The sequence below is a fragment of the Monodon monoceros genome, unplaced genomic scaffold (assembly GCF_005190385.1).
Source record: "Monodon monoceros isolate NGI ecotype Baffin Bay Population unplaced genomic scaffold, NGI_Narwhal_1 Super_Scaffold_15, whole genome shotgun sequence".
Classification (NCBI taxonomy): Eukaryota; Metazoa; Chordata; class Mammalia; order Artiodactyla; family Monodontidae; genus Monodon; species Monodon monoceros.
Genome location: NW_021703771.1, coordinates 17,706,908 through 17,729,470, shown reverse-complemented (window position 1 = coordinate 17,729,470; position 22,563 = coordinate 17,706,908). Strand labels below are relative to the sequence as shown.

The following is a 22,563-nucleotide window of genomic DNA, read 5'->3' as shown; positions in this document are numbered from 1 at the left end:
CCTATTTGTTCATTCATTATATATCTATGTTTCCCTACTTCCTTGAGTATTGCTGTAATAGGTGCTTTAAAATCCTTGTGAACTAAATTCAACATCCGGATAATCTCAGGGTCAGTCTCTAATAAGTGCCTTTTCTCTTGAGCATGTCTAGAAACTTTGGATTATATTCTGGCCACTGTAAATAGTATGTTGTAGAAATTCTGGATTCTGTTACATTCCTCCAAAGAGTACTGACTGTTTTAGTAGGCAATTAACTTGACTGGCCTCAAACTCTCAACTCTGTTTCCCCTTTGGGGGAATGGAAACTAAAACCTCTGTCCAATCCTTTTAGCCTTAGTTAGGCTGCCTAGAGTTTGTCCGTATGCAAGATTTAGACAGTTTATATCCCTCTCTGGATCTCTTTTTCTGGATTTTCTTCCTCATTTTTCAGTTAGTACAAATGCCCCAAACTCTGTCATCTAGTTCTTCAACTCAAGACTGGGAGTCTCCATCTGAATTTTAGCCACCCTTCACAGTACCAACTTGGGCATGACCTCAAATCAAATGCCACAGGAAATGGCAATTCACCCAGTGACAGTTCATTCTTCTAAATATAGATGGCCATTACCCTCTAGTTTCTGTCTGCTTTTGGTTGCTCACCAGTGTTTTTAGATAGTTTTTTTTTTTTAATAATGTTGTCCTCAATTTATAGTGAGTATTTGCTGGAGTTTTAGTCCAAAAGGAGTTAATCAGTTATAAGAGCAGAATTCTGCCTAATATTTTAGAAAACTAGGCAATTATCTTGCTAATTTCAATAGAGACAAATGGAAAAGATATTAATGAAAGATAAATGGATTTTATAATGATTTAAAGTAAATGTGGCCTTGGTATTTAAGAATAATAGAATGTAGGCTTGCAAGGTGTTGGATAATAGAGTATCTCAGGACTTTGGGATTAAAAGCACACATTGCCTCTCACATTCCTGCAATCTTCCTAATGACTACAAAGAATAAATAAGACATAAAACCACAGAGACACAGAAATCAGAAGAGGACATGAGAGCAGTAAAGTTTTGGAAGACTGAAAGCCAAATGATAAGCAATAATTTACTTAGCAGAGTGAAGAAAGGTAAAATAAGGCCTATGTGTAAATCGGAGGGGAACCTATAAACAAAGCCAGTATGTGCAGCAGAACCCCCAAAAGGTGGAGTAATCAGTAATCCAGGTAGTTCTGAAAGTGAGGGTGCAGGAGGCAACCAAGTAATAAGCCCCCTTCCCAACCCACAAGAAGTGTAGGTTTACTCTCTAGAGACAAGGAACCAGAGACACATTACACTCAGGGAGGCGGCAATTAGTGGAGGAGGGGCTTGAACTAAAAATGAGAAGTAAAAGTCTACGTGTCAGAACACTAAGGTCCACCTCCCACCACCCATCGCAGCAGCAGTTATTGGCAGATTAGAAGATTGTAGCCTAGAAGACAAGACTTACATATAGTAGGCTGGGGATCCCTGCCACTGCCCCCAGTCAGCTCATAAAAAAATGTTCTGCCCGTACACGTGGAACTTCCATTCACCTTTCTGGGCCATCACTCTCACTATGAAGGGGCAGAACATTTGACAGAAGTCTCTGAAATTAAAATTAGTATCTTAAGTACTTATTAACTGCCAAGCTCTGGTGCACAGTTTTTAAGAGGGAAAAAAAAAAAGACTAGAAATGAGACCAGCACTACCTCAGAGAAATGAGAACCAGACAGCAACTGTCCTGAATATAACTTAGAGCTTCAAACTGCACCAAACGACTTCAATGATGGCCAGTCTAATTAACAAAAGAGCTAAAAGAATCTGATCTGAATGCCTCAGTTTGCCCAGGAAAATTTAAATGGAATGTAATAAAGGCCTCCAAGCACTTCACAAGGTTGACTGGCCATAATTATCAAAGGTCATCTTATGTTACATTATTAGTATTAGGAAAAAGAGCCCTGACATTTAAGCTTCATTAAAAGTAAACTGACCTGTGAAAGCATGAAAAATTAACCAACAGTCTGAGCAGTCAGTTACACTCTGAGTATTTTGAAAAAAATCCACAAACTGCTCCTAGAGAGAATAATGACCAAACATTACTAGCACCGGACACGTTTACTATTCTTAAACTGGGTTTACAACTTACACCAGTAATAAACAAGACACCCTATCTCTAAAAGATCAGTTTTCCGACTACCCCACTCTTTCCTATTCCGTGGGATCATTTCCCTCTGTTTGCCTGTGCCTTAGGGCTACCAATGACAGCTACCAACACTGAACTGCCTTGCTATTAGTTACCTGGAAAAAAAACCCAAATATGTCCTTATGCTTTGAGTTATTTCCTATTTCCCGAAACAAGCCAGCTGCAAAGATTAATTAAGATGTAATGATGGGGAATTCCCTGGCAGTCCAGTGGTTAGGACTCTGCGATTTCACTGCTGAGGGCCCAGGTTCATTCTCTGGTCGGGGAACTAAGATCTGCAAGCTGAGCGGCATGGCTGGGAAAAGAAAAAAAACAGGTATAATGATGAACTTAAGAAGTAGAAAGCCACAAGAAAAAATTGCTCCCACCCTTAACAAAAAGAAAAAAGCCAGATAATCCAAAAACACTGTAAGTTTTTTTTGAGGATTTTTTTTTATATATAAATTTATTTATTTTATTTATTTATTTTTGGCTGTGTTGGGTCTTCCTTGCTGCGCGCAGACTTTCTCTAGTTGCCGCGAGCTGGGGCTACTCTTCTTTGTGATGCGCGGGCTTCTCATCGCGGTGGCTTCTCTTGTTGCGGAGCACGGGCTCTAGGCACGCGGGCTTCCGTAGTTGCGTGGCATGTGGGGTCTTCCCGGACCAGGGCTCGAACCTGTGTCCCCTGCATTGGCAGGTGGATTCTTAACCACTGCGCCACCAGCGAAGTCCCAAAACGCTGCAAGTTTCTGAGTCTATCGGTGAGGTGATGTGGTAAGGCAACCAAATATCTAAATTCCACAGGGTGACAAGCCCCTCTGAGGAAATCGGACATATGAACCACTTCACCTTTGACAGAGCACAGGCAAAAGAGATGCTGCTATAAAACAACGGAAATTTTAACAAACTCTTTTAGGGCCCAGTGTGCACTAGTGCCAATTTAGAACGCTGAGAGGCTCAGATACAAAGGGATTCTGCATGCAGTCAATTCTTTTTTCATAGTCTTGCACCTCATGAGATGCTCATGGGAAATAGCGTGAGCAGGGCAGACCTGAGAAAGGTCCATAGGTGGTCCAGGTGTGTAGTACCTGCTCCAAGACTTGAAGGTAGAGCGGGAGTACCAAGAAAAGGCCATTTATACTTTGGGCCTGCAGGAGTACAAGGTGGGGATCAGCTACTGCTGAGGAAGGAGCAAGAAATTCACCCATGTTGCAGATCAACCCTGACACGCGGCAAACGCAGTCTGTTGCTGGGAAGGGCTAGTAAAGCCTCCCATCCTCAAGTCCCTGCACTGATATCAGGCAAAGGTTAGCTGCTGCTGGATAGGGCAGGAAACACACATCCTCCTTCACTCTGCATTGACATTAGGCAAATGTAAGCTAAACACTAGAGGAGGGACAGAAAGCCCACTCAGGCCGAGATCCTACGCTGATATGAAACAGATGACTTCTAGGACTGGAAGGCAGGCAGAGTAATTGCTCACACCCCATGCCCTCTGCCCCGTCCTCCTCCTCCCCTCCTGATATAAGGCAAAGTTCAGCTGCCATGGGCAAGAAATCTGCCTGCATTCTAAACCCTGCACTGAGTAAGAGGCAGTGCGAAAGTGACAGGATCACTGAGAAAGCTCAGCCCGTGGGGCTCAGTTAACAGGACCTGCCTAAGACTGAGGCTGAAACAGGAAAACTGCAACACCCCTTATACCACCACAAGTCTTACATCAAACAACAAGTAAGAGCAGTCTGCCACTGGGAGAGGGGCAAGAACATGGTGACAGACCCTATGCAAGTATATAGGGCAAGCTGTCAGTTAAGAAGAGTAGAACAGGGACAATGAAAAAATCCTCCAACACTAAGCCCCGCATCAAAAACAAGGTAGCAGTAACCTACTGCTGGAGGAATCTGAAGTCAGTGGTGCAGCAATGACAACAATAACAACCACCCCAAACCCAGATCAAGTACTAACTAAGCTGACTCAACCTAATTGCCAGAAAAAGTGTACCATTTCTTTTTTTTTTTCCTTCTGTTAAAGAAAGGCAGACTGCCACATGCAGCAGCTCATTTGGATGTGTGTGGAGTATTGGAAGCTTGACTACCCTATGTTCTCCTACAAATGACCCTGAGAGCTTGTTTGCAGGTTCTAGCAGGGGAGCGCAGCTACTCATATACCCTTGATGGAAGAACAGTCCCCCTCTATTGGGCAAGGTCATCCTCTTCAACCAAGCATGCAGCTTCAAGAGGGATGCACATGGAGTGGTGAGGGAGAAAGGGGAGACCCGCCTAGCCATCCAGATCAGCCAAATCAACCCTGGTGATCAATGGGGTGACAGATGTCGCAGCCAGATCACCCTCACATCCAAAAGTGTACCATCTCTGAGTATAAATACCTCAAGTTCTACTGTTCATCTATATTCAATGTGTAACACACAATCAAAAAATTGTAAGACACATTTTTCAAAATGTTAAAACCCACTGTCAACAGAGAAAAACAGCAATACAACCAGACTTAGAGATGGTGCATATACTGGAACTTATAGGACAGATACATTTAAATAACTCTAATTAATATATTAAAAGATCTAGTAGAAAATAAAGTTGACACTTAATAAACGGGAAATTTCAGCACAGAGATGAAAGCTATACAAAGAAGCCTAATGAAAACACAAAAAATGAAAAACATGATATCAGAATGAAGAATTCCTCTGATGAGTTAATCAGCAGACTAGACACAATAGAGGAAAAAATAAACTTGTAGAAAAGTCAACAAAAATGATCAAACTGAAACACAAAGAAAAAAATGAGTGAAAAAACAGAATGGTGCATCTAAGAGCTGTGGAACAATACAGGCTAACGTATATGGAACTGGAATCCCAAAAGAAGAGTAGAAGTATTTGAAGAGATAATGGCCCAAAACTTCCTAAAGTTAATTTAGAGAACCCCAAGCAGAAAAAATAAAAGGAAAACCACATCATAATCAAACTGCTGAAAAGCAAAGTAAAATTTTAAAGGCAGTCAGAGAAGAAAGAAGCCTTACATTCTACAGGAAAACAATTAAGAATGACAACAAGGGCTTCCCTGGTGGTGCAGCTGTTGAGAGTCCGCCTGCCAATGCAGGGGACATGGGTTCGTGCCCCGGTCCAGGAGGATCCCACATGCTGCGGAGCGGCTGGGCCCGTGAGCCATGGCCGCTGAGCCTGCGCGTCTGGAGCCTGTGCTCCGCAATGGGAGAGGCCACAACAGTGAGAGGCCCGTGTACCTCAAAAAAAAAATGACAACAGAGCTCTCATCTATGCAAACTAGAAGATGGAGTGACATTTTTAAAGCGCTGAGGAAAATAAACTGTCAACCTAGAATTTTATACCCAATTATAATGTATCCTCAAAATGAAGGCAAAATAAAGATGTTTTCAGATGAACAAAAGCTGAGGATTCATTGCCAGCAAATCTGTAGTGCAAGAAATGTGAAAGTCAGTTCTTTAAGGGAAATCTGGATCAACACAAAAATATACCAAGCACTGAATATGGTAAAAATGTGGGTAATTTTTTTCATTTTCTTAATCTCTTTAAAAGATAAGTGACTGTCTAAAGCAAAAATAGTAACATGTCACAGGATTTATAGCATATGCGGAATGAATAACAATAATAGCACAAGACGCTGGAGAAGGAAATGGAAGTATATTCTTACACTGTATGTAAAATGGTATAATATTATTTGAAGGTAGACTGTGATAAATTAAAATTGTGTATCATAGACACTTACAGCAATGACTAAAACAAAGATGACAAAAAGGTATAAAGAATAAGTTAGTAGTGAAGATAAAATGGATTCATTAAAATATAATGATGACTATGTCAACAATGGGTGAATCTAGCCATGTGAAGGGTTTCTAGAGTTCACAGCATCACTTTTGCAACTTTTTTTGAAAGTCTGAAGCTTTTTCAAAATAGAAGGTTTAATTGAAAATATTAATGGCAAAAAATGGCCCTGAAGAAATCTCCAATATTTACTTAACCCCTACTGTGTGCAAAGTCTGCAAAAGGAAATATGAAGCGGTACAAAGGAGAGAGAACATAGGATCCCCATCAGGCTGCAGCTCACATTCTATGAGCTCAAAAATGAATAACTGACCATGAGTATATGTCAGAAAACTGTCCAGAAATAACAAACTTTTTGATTAAGGAATTGATATATTCCCTAACTCTAAGAGCCAATAACCTGGAAACAGCAAAAATGAAAGTCCCTCAACTGGTCACTATTTTGTGAAATCATTAAAATATCCCTACCATATGTGGTTTAAAAGTCCTACATGTGATTCAAAAGATATTTACTGAACACCGCCCATGAGCCATGCCCTGTACTAGATGCTAGGGGTAGGGAGAGAAGCTGCATATTAATACCCTGAAACTCAATTTAAATAAAAAGACAAAAATAGAAGAAATGGCCCAAAAACGTTATAGATGTTCTAACAGAGGACATACATCAAATACTGAGGAAGAAAGTCCAGGGGAAGAAGCAAACTCCAAGAGGACCAGAAAAAATGAGGAGACTGAAAGGAAGAAGCTGTTGGAAGAAAGAAAGGAAAGAACTGAGGGTGTTTCAACAATGTAGGATAAACAACTACCTGAGGTCACAGAAGACGCTGGAGAGGACTAATAAGAGCACATAAAGGGCCAAGCCTTAGAAAAGAGTGTGCCTTAGAAAGAATGATGTCTTTGACTTTCCAATACAAGAAACTGAGAAGAAAGAATACAGGTATCACTAACTTGAAGTTCCTCATATTCACAGTGAACACCTATGTGTTGCACTTGGGCTCTTTCTCTCACACAATCACACCACCTAGACTTTGCACGTGCTTTTTCCGGAACCTGTAATATCGTTCCCCTTCCTCTCTGCCTGGTTAATGCCCATTTACCTTTCATCTCTACTCAATCTCCTGGAATCTTCACTCTTAGCACAGCAGACCTCTCCTTCACAATACTCCTCAGACTTGAGTAACACTTTGTGTTCCCTGCCAGACTGTGAATTCCATGAGCAGGGGCCAGCTCTGTTTTAAATTTCCATGTCACTCCCCAGAACCTGGTATCATGCATGAAACATAGTAGACCCCAAGAAATACTGATTAAACGAGTGAACCAATATAGAGAAAGAGAAAGTTAAAACCTATAGTCTCTATTTTTTATGAATGACAACTACACACAAAGTCACACAGAAAGCAAAAGCTATATTTCATTAAATTACTAAAAATAAAAATTGTCTTGGAAGGCTATCCTGTATGACTGTTAATTAGCAATGCTATTTAGCACAAGGGAAGAGCTACAAGTAACAGGCACTCCATCGTAATTTCATAATAAATTAATTCATGAATGGCACTCAAAGTGAGTTACGCATAAAGGCTAGGCCAGGATCCAATCTAGAGTTGAATATGATAAAACAGGAAGCAGTACAGTGTAGTTTAAGCATAACAGCTTAGAATCAGGTTGCCTAGGTTAAAATACTGGCTCTACTCTCATCAGCTATGGCTTTGGCAAGTTACTCTATGCTCTGCAGCGGGCATTAATGTTTTCCCTACCCAGCGTCCACTCCCCTTCCAGCAACAGCAGCAGTTTTTCTTCAAGGAGTCACATCCTCCTCCCTGACTCTTCACTGTGGCCCCTCTCTAGGCTACAGGATGAACTTGTGACCTAGGTTTAAGTGATTAAGTACACCATTTCCCCCTAAATAGAACTACAGTTCCAGCAACGAGAACATGATCGAAACTGTGCCAATCGGAGCCAATTCCAAGGCTTTTCTTTTAGCTATTAGATAAAAGGAAGAGAACCTGAAAAGAACTGGGGTTACAGTTGCTGTGGTCATCTTGCTGCTGTGAAGAGTTAGTCCTAAAATGGAGCAAGCCCAGAAGGGAAACTGACAGACAGTGTGAAAGCAGATCCCGAGGACACCACCTGAGCCCCTGTACCAATCCTCACCTCAAGTCAGCTCCACGTGTAACTTTTTAGCCTTCTGCTTAAACCAAGTTAGGCTGGAGTTTCTGCCACTTACATCCATGAGCCCCCACTAATATACTTTCTCAGCTGCAGTTTCATCATTTGGAAAATGAGGATTCGCTAAGCTTCCGTGCCTCCATCCGTGAATCAGAATACCTACTTCACAGGTTTGTTGGGAAAAGTAAACACTTAGCACATAGCACAGATCTCATACATCATCACCCTGCTAAGCTGTTTAAAAACAGAAAACACTTCTTATAAAGAATACTGAGCTATATATGTGATTTTAATTAAAAATCTGAGAATTATGTGACTGGATAATAAGTTTAAGTGAGCAAAACTCTCTGGTAAAAAGATAATGGCAACAGCTAAAATGTAAATTGGGATAAAAATCCCAACACTGAATTTCCTGCTACCAGGTAATTCAGACATTAACTAAGACTATAACAAGAGTTATTGCAAGCAAATTATCACCACAGAAGTATAGATGCCAATGTTGAAGAAGAGAAATTAAAACAGTCACCTCCCCAGTAACAAGAGTAGAAATCAGTGAATAGAAAATGGACAAGGAACAGAGAAAATCAAAGCCAAAAGTTAAGACTGATAAACTTCTGGTAAGACTGATAAAGAAAAAAAACCAAAGACTATCAATATTAGGAATGAAAAAGGGTCTATCACTATAGAACCTAAAGACATTAAAGAGATAATAAGAGCATGTTATAAACAACTTTATGCCAACATGGTAAATAACAGATGAAATTAACAAATATACTGAGAAATGTAACTTATAAAAACTGACACAAGAAAAAGAGAAAATTTGAATTGCCCTAAAAATTTCTTTAAAATTGAATTTGTAATCAAAAGCTTTCTTATAAAGGAAATGTCTAAATGTTGGCTGAAGTCTGTAAACCACTGTGTCAATCAAGCAAAACACCTGAGGGTTAGATGAGGCCCTCCTCCACTCGCCCAGAACACCAGTTTTTTCCCCTCTAGTGGATTTTTAGTGAATGGAAAGGGTGGTACAGAGAGAGGAAGAGTCAAAAAAAGAAAGAAGAGATTGAATAACAATTAAGGAGATAAAGACAGAGTAAAAGTAAAAGAAATGGAATGGTCTCATATGTCAGTAGGACAGAATAAAATCAACAGACTAGATTACCTGCATAAGTGGTATATAATAGGCAACCTGAGAACCTACAGATTAGATTAGAAATGGATGAATAAAGGGAAATAGACCTGAAAAAATGTTGGTTTGTATTTCCTAAACAAGCAAGTGATAGCAGAAGGGAGTTGTTCGAGAACCTGCAAACTGTCAAGAAGCAAGTAAGGAGGCTGTTACACAAAGCAGACAATGTACAGAATAGTTGAGCTAACTGGAATGACAATACAGTATTGTTTACAGGCACTCTATATTACTGTGATAATACCTTCTATTATATATTAAAGCATTAGTTCCAAACTTGAAAAACTGCTTCTAGAAGAAAATTTTCAGATAGAAAAAGTTTCTCAGCTAGAGACAGAAATACTAGTTTCTCAAAACAGCACTGAAGCAGGGAGCTAAGGAAACCTGGAGAAAAGAACTTGGTGTTTAAAAAAGTCAGCTCTGTAAGACAGGAATAAAGACGCAGACCTACTGCAGAACGGACTTGAGGATATGGGGAGGGGGAAGGGTGAGCTTTGACAGGGCGAGAGAGAGTCATGGACATATACACACTAACAAACGTAGTAAGGTAGATAGCTAGGGGGAAGCAGCCGCAAGGCACAGGGATATTAGCTCGGTGCTTTGTGACAGCCTGGAGGGGTGGGATGGGGAGAGTGGGAGGGAGGGAGACGCAAGAGGGAAGACATATGGGAACATATGTATATGTATAACTGATTCACTTTGTTATAAAGCAGAAACTAACACACCATTGTAAAGCAATTATACCCCAATAAAGATGTTTAAAAAAAAAAAAAAAAAGTCAGCTCTCTTCTTGGTGGGTTTGAATCTAACCTAAAAAGTATAAAACTTATTTTACTTTATTATTACTGAAGTATAAATAAAAGATAACCTAAAGAACCACAGTCAATTCTCATTACTCTAGGCAGTTAACGTTCCTCAAACTCACTTCAAACACTGAATTAGCCAACACTGAACCACTGCTCCTAAGGGAAAATATTAATACAAGGTGAGGTTCCTGCAAGGCCCTGGTCACATTTTTGTCAACCAATCAAAACATAACCTTGTTTAATGTATGTTCTGCTTGACATATTATTCAATACATACTGTAGATTCATGAACGCTGAATTCACAGCCAACAGCACTATGACTCATGGCTGAACAAAGCTCATCTAACAGATATTTTCTCCGGAAGGCACATGACCGCATTCTTGGGACAGCACTTCAGCACTCTCCTTGTGGGGCGGGGGGCATGTATACAGTGAAATCACCAACGAAAAGCACAGGATGTGAAAAATGTCGCACTAAAAAAACGGCAAAAAAGACACTTGTAAGACAGCTGGAACAAGAAGGCAGAACATTGCCTTGTCTGACCTCGGCTAGGAACGTGTGCTCGGGCAGCAACAATTTTTCACTGCACTGTGCACGTCTTCAAATTACTATGAAAGCACTATGAGTGCTGATTTGGGGGTTACAAATAAATTTTAGTGAGTAGGCAAATTTGAAACCCAGGAATAATGAGGATTGATGCACTCATAAAAATTTACTCTACTGTCATACAAGTAAATTTTTTAAAAGTTTACTGTAAATGAACCTAGAAATCTAGGAAACGGTAATGGAAAAATACCATTTCTTGGAATCAATCTGCCAAGATTTTTTAGTTATTGAAGCATGAAAAATACAAACCCATTAAAAGTCACTTTTACAATGGTCTCAAGCAGGCCTCTTCAATTTACTAGCATATGACAATCAGCATTAGGAGAAATCAAAGTATGTTCATTTCTAAGTTATAAATGAAATCCATTAAATCCCACCTGGGGAACTGCATTCACTAAATTTTTTTTTTTTTTTTTTTTGCGGTACGCGGGCCTCTCACTGTTGTGGCCTCTGCCGTTGCGGAGCACAGGCTCCGGACGTGCAGGCTCAGCGGCCATGGCTCATGGGCCTAGTCGCTCCACGGCATGTGGGATCTTCCCAGACTGGGCCACGAACCCGTGTCCCCTGCATCGGCAGGCGGACTCTCAACTACTGCGCCACCAGGGAAGCCCTTCACTAAATTTTTAACAGCAGAATGGCCAATATATTTACTGTAATCAACTTTTTAGAAATATCATTTATTTAAATGGACTGTTATTGAGTATCAGGCCACACTTCCCCTCACCCTAAGATTAAAATGATGCCAAAAGATGATCTCATGACTTAATACATCATTACCCACACTGATTACATACTACAGTAAAATATACTACAGAAAAAACAAAGTCTGATCTAGGCTCTACAGAGCTCTCACAGATTAGTGATTTAGATTTTTATTCAAACACCTAAATGTTCGTGTTCAAAGCTTCACATATTTGTAAATCACCTTTAGTTCTTGAGAGAGAGACAGAGAGAAATAGCAATAAAAGAGAAAACTACAATTGCATGAATTAACGGGAAATTCAACAAAATTTTTGAAAAAGCTATCTCTCTCCCATCCAGTCCCTCAATGTCCCAATTAACTCCTATTGCATTATAGGAATTACATACTTTACAGAGAAAGGTGAGAATTAAGTGAACATATCAGAAACTCCATAAACCTGCCTTTGAGATCATTCCAGACCAATGCCCACATTTTACAGTCAGCTGCCAGCCAAGTGCTCTTTTTACACCATCATTTTTACGAACGTGACTAGATTTAGCACACCTGAACATTAAGCAGAACAGCTATGTACTCAAAAAAAAAAAAAGTCCCCCAAATATTAGCTATAAAAACCCATGCCAAAGTGTATATTTTCTAAAGAGACACTGTGTCCTCCCTTGGTCTGATCAAGCTGAAATTTGAACTAATCTAAAAATGGGGCAATTGTTAGAAAATGAAGAATCCAATACTTTAAAAAAAGAAAAAAATATATACCTTGATACCATGCTTCCCTGTGGTAGAGCTTTGATTAAAACTTGGGTCCAAACATTAGCACTGACCTTCAAAGCTAAATTGGCATACATTCCCTTTAAGAAGGTATCACTAACATTTTAAATTAGAACAGCTAAGAAGAAAAAGACAATTACATTCAGTCCTGTGCTTTCTTCTACTTTCATAGAGGACTGTGTTAGAAATTACCGGGAATTTGTCTGTCATCCTACTTTGTCTGTCATCCTCATTCATCCTACTTTGCTGCCTTTGTCAACATCCTGGTTCACCTATTACCACCTGAACTTCTGTAAGAGCTAAATGCTTTCCTAGTCTCATTTCAATTCACTATGCCCACCACCAGACTACCTTTTCCAAGGCCTTCTCTGTCCCCACATTCAAGCACCTCCAACAGTTCACACTGCCATCAAAATTAAGAACACATTTCTCAGCTTGGCTTTCAAGGTCCTCCATAATCTGCCCTAACATGCCTTCAGAGTTTTCTTTCTTATAATTCTCCAACAGGCAGCCTAAGCTCCAGAACATACCTCCAGCTTTTCTGTGTCTAGACCCTTGGTTAGCATTTCCCTCCGCTTGGGTGTACTTCCCCCTCCCTTCCGGTTGAAATCCTGTCTACCCTTTCAAGGCTTATCTCTATCACAAAAGAGTCTCTGATTTTCCTAACCCACACGTCTCCCTCCCTGCAATCTGACATCACTTTCTTTATAGCCCTCGTAGGGCACTTCGCTCAGACTTGTCTATCAGTTATTTATCTTCTCCTCCTAGAGTGGAGGGTCCCAGGGCAGGGCCTAAATCAAATGTTGCTTTATTAACATTAAAAACCAAACTCTGTCAAAAGGGAAAAAAAAAAAAAGACACATCTTACTTTGCAATCGGGGGGGGGGTGGGGGAGGAAAGCCTAATTATTAGTAGGGTAGAATACATTCTCCAACAGAAACTTTAAAAGAATTTATCCTTAAATCAACAACCTAACCGGAAGAGTGGCATCCATTCAAATCATTACGGGAGATATGTAACTGGGAGCAACATGTATTACTTTTTAAACATAGCAAACCTGTCCCTGACCTCCATCAGTACATCAAATGAATAAAAAAGTATGACTGTATTGTAACGATGCCTCATTTATCTAATAGCGCTAGGATGTGAAGGGTTCACATGAGACAGTTTTCTGAAAAAGTGGCTTCCTACTGCAGAAACAGCTCAGACACGCCCATAGCCTGGACCAGCTGAGAAATCCTCGTGGGAAACTGACCTCCACTTCACCCAGGCCAGCAGAAGACACTTGGGCACAGTGGGGAGGTCATTTTGTGCCAGTTACCTGCACCTGGTAAACGGGTATGCAGCACGGAGAGAAAGCAAGGAAGGTATTAAAAACCCTATCAAATGGCAAAAGGAGCTTTTTGTGTCTGGCAGAATCCTCATTCCAAGTTACTGGTCTATCCACAGTGTATTTCCCTGAGAAACTTTGAAAAGTTGAGCATCTGTTCTTCTGTCTCAGAACAAGCTAAGTCATCCCCTCCTGGAAGATTCCATACCCTCTGCCACTGAAAAACATTTATATCTGTTTTGGATGGAATTGTGTACCCCCAAATTCATACATTGAAATCCTAACTTGCAATACTTCAGAACATGACCTTATGTGGATACAGGGTCAATGCAGATGTAATTAGATGAGGTCATATTAGAGTAGGGCAGGCCCCTCCTCCAATATGACCCATGTCCTTATAAAAACGGCAAATTTGGACCCAGACAATCACACAGGAAGAATGCCATATAAAGATGAAGTCAGAGATCAGAGTGATGCCACCACAAGCCAAGCAACTCCAAAGATTGCCAGCAAACCACCAGAAGAGAGGCGAGAGGCATGGAACAGCTTCCTCTTCAAGCCCAAAGAAGATATCCTGATCTTAAAGTTTAGCCTGCAGAACTGTGAGATAATAAATTTCTGTTGTTTACGCCACCCAGTTTGTTGAATTTTGTTTGGGCGTCCCCAGCAAACTAACAGTGCTACTGGTGTCTTTCCGTTTACTATACCACTGATCTACTGTGACAACCACCTCTTCAAGTAACCAAATTTCTTAAGAATGGTTAAGTGTTGCACTAGTTCAACAAACACATACTGATGACCTCTATGTGCCAGGCACCAAGGACACAGCAGGGGACTGACATGGTCCCTGCCCTCATACAGGTGACAGTGTCTTCAGGATAACTGACAACAAACCAAAATTACACAATGATAAAATTACAACTGCGATAACGGCAATAAATGACACACTTCCTTTCTTCTTTAAACTGAGGATAGTGGATATACTGAACCCCGTCTAGATGACTCAAGGACATTGCTGTGGAGACCCAGTGCACAGCTGCAAGCCCTTTATTGTTTTTGCTTCTCTCCCAGATACCAGGCTGTAGGACACCATGAGAACTACTTCCATCAACTATCATTCTTTCTCTGCTCACTCTCTCCCAATCTATCCATTTCTAGCCTGGGGCTTCTAATTTGCTGTGGGCTAGAAAAATCAGGTAACTCACACTGCTAACAAGCGTGGATTAAGTAATAAAAAGTGCTGCAAGTGAGAACTAAGGATTTGGCTTTAATGTGGGTTTTCTGATTTACTTTAGATTCTCAGAGACATTTTTTCCTACAGAATTCTGTTACACGGCACAAAGGTGGAACATTATTCCACATAAACTAGGTGTTACTGAATAATTTTATTACTTTGGTATTAAATTGCCTGGTAAACACTTGTTTTCTTTCAAAGGGAATACAGTCCAGGGATGCTATGTGAACAGTGACTTAGGAAAGAAATACTGCCCTAATTCAGACCCAAATTCCGAATTAGAGAATTTATTGCCCAGTGTAAGGCATATTTTTGTTAGCTAATTGCAAATCATATCACCAAATAACAGGACCAAGGGGTTGTACAGCATTACAACTGGAAACCCTAGCCAAAACGTTTTGCAGTACATAATAAATACCACCTACCTCTTATGCATATCCAACAATCATCTTTTTTGTTGTGTTTTTTAAGTTCTTCTTCAGTTACTTCAATTAATCTTCCTTTTAATCCTGTTAGGTCCTTTCCACTTTTGGTCAGTCGAATCCAATCCATAAGACTTCTGCCCTGTTTCAGAGGGACCTCAAAAAGGAACAGGGAAGAATTCAGTGTGGTTTTTTCGAGTCAGCTGCTTTCCCTTCCCCTTCCTGCTGCTGGTCCTCAGGCCACTTCATTATTGATTCCCACTCCAAAAGATAAGAAAACTCAAATATAACAATTCTAAAAGTCTTCTTCAGCTTTAGGAGCTGATATCAGAATTATAAATGGAACCCTATATAAAGTACCTAGGCCATGAGGTAGGGCTTAGAAATTCTGGCACCCAAATGCCCATCCAAATGGTATCATAGTACAAGGATAGTACTGAACCCAGAGTCAGAAAACAAATTTTGGTCCTGGCTCTACCACTAATATGTTCTAGTCGCTTACCAATTTGGACCAAAATTTCTTTGCCTTAAAAATCAAGGGATTTGATAGAAGAAAACAGAAACAACTGGCTGAAGTTGATTTTCCAGATTTTCAACATACACAGAATATTAGAAATCACATGAGATGGTAATATGTTTTCTAAGAATCCACTGAGAAACAAAGGTTATCAAATAATGGAAAATAATAAAACTGTGGCTCCCCATATTCCTTATAATAATGTCTCTAAACTGTCACACTCTAGGGAAGGGGTTGGCAAACTGGCCTATGCCCGTTTCTGTATAGCCCTTGAGCTACGAGTAATTTCCACCCATGGTGGTGGTGCTGGTGGTGAAGAGGCTGAATCCTTATGATGCCCTCAAAGCCTAAATTATTTATTACCTGGGCTTTGCACAAAACTTTGCTTTCTCCTCTGCCTAGAGGGTTTAATAACAGGATGCTTGGGATTTTGTGGGTTTTGGGTTTTTTTACAAAATACATTTTCAAAGCTTTTAGATAAGAGGTACAATTAGTGTTTTAACCAGTTGAGACACCCTAGTGGAAATTTTTCAAGACATCTAACCTGTATAACTAGTTTGTAACATAGTACCAGATAACTGTTTAACATAAAAGCAGTCATATTCAAGGAAGTTTATTGCTATTTGTGTCCCCCCAAAATAGACTGAAATCCTAATCCTCAATGTGATGGTACTAGGAAACAGGGCCTCTGGTAGGTGATAAAGTTGTTGGGATTAGTGCCCTTATAAAACAGGCATTAGAGAGTTCCCTCACCCCTTCCGCCAAGTAAGGACACTAAAAAGACGGCTACAAACCAGGAATTGGGGTCTCACAAAACACAGAATTGGCCAGTGCATTGACCTTGGACTTCCCAGTCGCCAGAAGTGTGAGAAATAAGTTTCTGTTGTTTATAAGCCACCTATGATATTCGGTTAGAGCGGCCCGAAAGTACTAAAACACACATCTCACTTTCCTGAATCGTATCTGTTTTAGATATTCAATTGCCCCCAAAATAACCAAGTTAATAGGTCTGTGGTGCCTTTCCAACTTCACATTCCTTCTTACCAATCCACATCATCCCAATCTTACCATCGCTAAAACTCTCTAGGTCTCTTGGTCTTCATAAATGAAGTAAAGTGTGAGAATACATACGATCTTTCCCATCCCAAACCACTTCTGTCACCATTCTATCACCTCCAGGGTAGTTAAAAGTAATCTTTTGGAAATGCAAATCTAATCTAGGACCCTCCCTCCTTCAGTGGCTCCTCATAATCCTTATAATAATGTCTCTAAATACCCTCGAGTGGTTTACTAGGCCCTTCATCATCTGGTCATAGTTTGCCTCACTAGCTCCACGTTTTAACTTTTGCCCCTTCCCATTCTATGCTTTTAGGTAAATGGAAACTGATTCCGCTCTCTCCCCCGCAGACATTACTTCCTCCAGAAGCCTTTTCTGACCCCGACTCCTTCAAGGTCATAACAGACTGTTACAGTCCCTATGGTATTTATAACTGCCTCTTTACTAGTCTGTGAAGCCTGCTGGACTAAACTCTTTGACAACAGAGATGTTGGGGCCCAGGGCAGGCCATGCAAGAGGAACACTTTGACTGTCCTCTTTATCTCCCTGAAAGCAGGAAATAAATCTCCCATGTGAAAGGTGCCCTCCCTCTACTGGGAGGTAGAAACACATCCTTCTCACCAGAGATAGGAAATTCAGGGCCAAGAAGCCAGTAAACAAATCCTGTTATTTGTTTACTAATTTACCACCCAAGCCCAAACTTTGCTCAAATTCCTTACCAATTCAGTATCCAGACCTAAGTTTCTTTGTCCCATCAATTCCTCTCAAATGTACTGTCTGTCTAAAAAGTATAAAAGCTGCCAGCTTTGGCCACTCAGTGTAATAGGGAAGAATCTATTACAAGTTAATCACTAAAGGGATGTCGCCTATAAGTTTAAATTATACATAATGGCCCATCTCTGGGAATCCGGCTATCCGGGCAATGAGCATTAAGCTAAAATACCTTTGTTTAGCTCACAGGAAACATCCTGACCAGGCCCACCTGCAAATGACTGCAGAGACGAAGAAATTAACACATCCTCTCTGGAGGCTGATGGGAAACAGGGAATGTTTGACTTTACTCCCTCCCCTTCTAGTATAAAAGAAGCCTGAATTCTAACTCAGGCAAGATAGTTCTTTGGGGGATGAGCCCACCAGCTTCTCCGTTTGCCGGCTTTTCAAATAAAGTCATGATTCCTTGCCCCAGCAATCTGTCTCCCCCTTATTGGCCTGTCGTGCTGCGAGCAGTACGAGCTCAGACTCATAACATTAGATCCCATTTCTACAAGACTTCTGTGCCTGCCAATTAAGTTTGTTTCTTTCTCTCCTGCTAATCTGTCTTGTGTCAATTTTGTAGAAATTTCCCCCTCCCCAACAGAGATCACATCTCCAGCATATGGTAGGGTCTCAATAAATATGGTACTGAGACCCAAATATGGTAGGGTCTCCATGTCTCTGCTTCTTATTTGTAGAAAAAGCTTCAGTCTCCTAGGCCTTCCCAGAGTTCCAAAGAGCAGAATCAAACAGCTAATGACTACAGAAGTGAGAAAATGCAGAAACCAAGGAAAAGTAGTCAAGCAAGAAAACTACTAAGAGCTTGAACAATAGTCACAGGACTCCTAGTCCCTCCTGAAGAGATACACACAACAACATGATGCATATCCTTGAGTTCTTTTACAGCAACCAGGACCCCAAGGGATAGAAACTGCTGACCACAAACACAAAAGCCCCAGCCTGGCTGGAACAAGAAGGTTGTGGATTGAGATTTCTAAAATATCACCATGTTACCTCACCACCAACCAAACAGAAGAATGTCCGCAAGCTAATCATGCTCCCTGGACCCTCACCCCAAAGGTTGCCTTTGATAACGCTTGCCTGAAAGCCATCGGGGAATCTGGATGTTCTGAGCACTAGCTGCCCGTTCTCCTTGCTTGGCGCCCTGCAAATAAACGCTGCACTTTCCTCCACCACAACCCAGTATCAGGAGATGGCCTTCGCTGCGCGTCGGGAAAACGAACTCAAGTTCAGTTCGGCAACAATTTCACAAAGGGGGAAAAAATCGTCTGAGTTTTCTCTTGAATTGCAGAATAATCGCATTTTATTCTCTTTCTGGACCCAAAGACTCACCTTTCCCATCACCACCTGGGGAAACGTTTGTCTTTGCCTCTAAGTTTTCTCCTTTAAATGATACTGAGAACATGGCTAGTAGTTTTAATGGAGAAGGGCAGCAACTCTCATATTCTAATCCAGAGATGCTTTCTTTGAAAAGGCTCTCCTATTCACCCAAGCACTTAGCTTAAGCAGAGAAGCAGGTCAAACACCAAGGAGACGAGGACACACGACTGGATGGCTGCATAATATATGCAGCAATAAGTGAAAAGTCAGAGTCACATCACATCAAGCCTACTGGGTCCAAGGCAGCATTTCTTAACCAGTTTTCTTTTCTGTGAAATGGAGATAACGAAAGCACCCACTTTCATAGGATCATTAGAAAGATTAAACAAGTTAATACATGTAAAGCACTGAGGTCTTCAGTAAGCACTAAATAAATCTCAGTTTTATTATTATTACAGTTGGGGTGATAGACTTCTGAAAATCTAATGAAAGCTACAGATCCCTGAACCCATAATTGTGATCTAGAGTCAAACTCCAGGTCCATGTGGAGAACATAGAGAAAGTTGGTGAAGTTCCCAAATGATGTCAATGCTAAGGCTCAAGAGTCCAGAAATGAAAAAGGAGTGGCCCGAGTAGGTGGAAGTCTTGCAAACAAAACATGAAGATGTGGTTATTGAATGAGGAACTAACAATCAACAGAAGCAAGCAGCATTCATGTTGCAATGAACACAGGAGACAATTCTATTAAATTCTGCAAATATGAAACACATTTGTGTTCCACCTGTTGGTAACAGAAGCTACGTGCAACAAAAAGTTAAAGAGTATTACATTAGCTTCAGAGTCAGCAAATGACATCAGTAGAAAAGGCAGTGATAAAACAATCAGGTACCAGAGGAAGACAGAAAGGCAGTGTGACTTGGAGAAGCGTCCGTAAACCTAACTGGAGGTTTGCAGACACCTGTTCTCGCTTCTCCAATCTTCCCTAGCTCCCGGAGTCCCCACCCTTGGCGGGATGATCACTGGTCTCTGTCTCTAGTGCTCAGCCTTTCCTCTCTTCTAGGGAACTCACATCGCTCACAACCCCTTCGGAAAGTGAACAAAAGCACGGGGAGGAGGTTATGTTTAAGGAAGGAAGCTAATACTGAATCCCTACAATATAGGACGCACAGAGCCTGGCCCTATCATACATATGAATTTAATTAATGGGGAAAGAGTTGGAAGAAGGGAACTGACAGAACGGGATAAAGGGATGGGAAAGAAAAGGGGCCAGTACGTAAGAGGGAGGGAGGTTAGTAGAGTTCGAGGACTGGAAACGGCATGGGATCTGAAAGAGATCGCCAGCAAGGGCGGGAGGGAACGAAAGCTAGAGGTGGGGACAGGAGGTGGGAGAGGGTACTGAAGGAGAGAACAGACTGTGCCGGAGCATGAAACGCTGGCGAGAAGGGAGGGCTGCGGCACGAGACCGCCGGAGTCACCCGCTTACCTTGCTACGCCCCCCGGAGGAGACGCGCTGCTGCGAGCTGGGGCCCGGGAAAGACTGGGAAGGGACGTTCAGCATCCTGGACTCTTAGCCCGGGCCCTGCCCGGGGTACGCCGCCCAACGGAACAGCTCGGCGCGACCCCTCCAGATAACACCTCCGGCTCCGGCTCCGAGGCCGGGCAGAGGCCAAGCCCCCGACCCACTTCCGGGGTCGCCCGGGGTGAGGCGCGCCATGACGCAGAACGTCGAGGACGCGAGGGGCGGAGCCAACGAGACCAACGGAGAGCCGGCGGGGGTGGAATCAGGGCAAAGTACGCATGCTCCGTTCGTCCCGCACCCTGAATTTCAGCACCGCAAAGAGGTGACAGCTGTTCCGTGGAAAGATTAAACGGTGAAGCTGCTCCTAAGCCTTGGTGCTGACTGAATCTGAGAATAAATTCTTGGAGACGCCTGTTAACCCAGAACACAAGTGTCTGCCCATTGTTGAAGCACTACCATCACACTGCTTGAAATATGGAATAAGGCATTTTGATTTCTCAGAAACTCTCTCTTCTAAGGCACCACGCTGTACAGGAAAGAGAACCTTTAAGAGTTAAGATGTCAAATGCAAACAGTCACTCCTGCTAGGTGAAGAGAACACTTCACCTTTAAGAACTCTCGCTAATGATTAACGAATGAGTCGCAGAGGTTAGTAAAGTCTCTTTCTGCTCCATTCACCCACTCACAAGTTCTTCCTCCTCATCGAACTTCCTCTCTTCCCTGAAAGATAAAGGGGACTGAGAACTGATGCAGCCTATGTCCAAATGTAGCGCTGAACAGCTAGCCACGTTCAAGAGTCAGATAGGTTTCGTTTGGATGCCACCCCTGCAGCTACTAAATGAGCATCCTTCTGCAGGTTACTTTAGTATCTCAATGCCTCATTTCCCATCTGCATAATGGATTTAGGTTTTAGTAAGAATTAAGTGAGACGTCAAGTGCAAATTACCTAGCACAGTGCCTGGCTAATAGTAGGCACTCAATAAATGTGTCTGTGGCTTTTCATACTATTCCACCATATTAATGACAGCAGCACAAATACTGTGCAGGTAAACACCAGTCCCTAATACTCAAGGTCCAGATTGGTGACCTGGTGGTTTTTTTGCATATCTCTTGGGGAACACACATATCCTGAGAGCAGAACCCAGTAAACGAAGAAGTTTTCAGGAAAAGAAATATAGTTCTAAGTAACTCTCCATCTTCCTGCCATTACTAACTTTTCCTGACTCTGAAACATGGTTTGAACTTGCTCTATTTCAATTCCTTTGTCCTTAAAGTGCCTGGAAATCAATGCTTATATTTCAATTGCTTGCCACTGCAAAGATTGTATTTGAGCTAAAAGAACTTCATGATCATAGTTTACTATGTTACCTCTCCCATGCAAAGTGCTCCTGTTTTCTCTTTCATTAAAAGATGATGTATTCTTCTATAAGTCTATGTTTAACAAAAAAAAAAGCTAATCTCTAAGAATTTCTTATTTCACTTCCTATGTGAAAATCATTACATGAGTATCAGGAGCAGGGAACCACAGCAGCGATGGAAGGTGATGCAGTTGGAGAATGTCTCCTATCTGCCAAATTTCCTAGCTCCCTTGTGGACAGAAATGGAAAAAAAAATACTATCAAATTCTGGCCTTTTGTCTCCCCTTTTTTAGACTCCATGTAAGTCACATCCATTTAAATGTTTTGTTTTAATTCTGGGGATCCCTCAATGTAGTGCCATAAGTACTAAACACCCATGCTATTTTACTACTGGATTTGAGGACAGCAGAAGGGTATTAAAGTAAGAATTACTTGACTCATCATTCATTAAAATCCCTACAATTTAATAGCCCTAACATTGATTCCCAATCTCAATTATAGACAATGATTTACAACATTTTCACCATCTACTAGCTAATACATAATAATAATGTGTGATTGGAAACATAAGAGGATTGTCCTCATTATCTAGTAAGATAATATTCATCTGTAACTACAACATCCAATGGGGCTCGGTAGGAAATACCAGATGTCACAAGATTCAGTCTTGAAAATTAAATATTGTCTTTCTTTGAAAAGTTTTATTTTCAAAGTTATAACTGAAGATAAATTTGTAATTTGATGAAGAGAACCAAATTATCTTTTATAAGCCCCAAATGTTTATAATACAATCAAGGTTCCATTATAAATA

General features: G+C 41.2%; 1 protein-coding gene across 1 annotated transcript in view; it reads right to left on the bottom strand.

Annotated features, from left to right (window-relative positions):
- Window positions 1-20,548, bottom strand: part of LOC114896293 (cytochrome b5 reductase 4) — a 342,009-nt gene extending 321,461 nt beyond the window's left edge. The window contains 2 exon segments of the mRNA XM_029224266.1: window positions 15,211-15,364; window positions 20,359-20,548. Of these exon segments, the coding sequence (XP_029080099.1) occupies window positions 15,211-15,364; window positions 20,359-20,433 (229 nt within the window). The 5' untranslated portion in view covers window positions 20,434-20,548.
- Window positions 20,549-22,563: the final 2,015 nt, after the last annotated feature.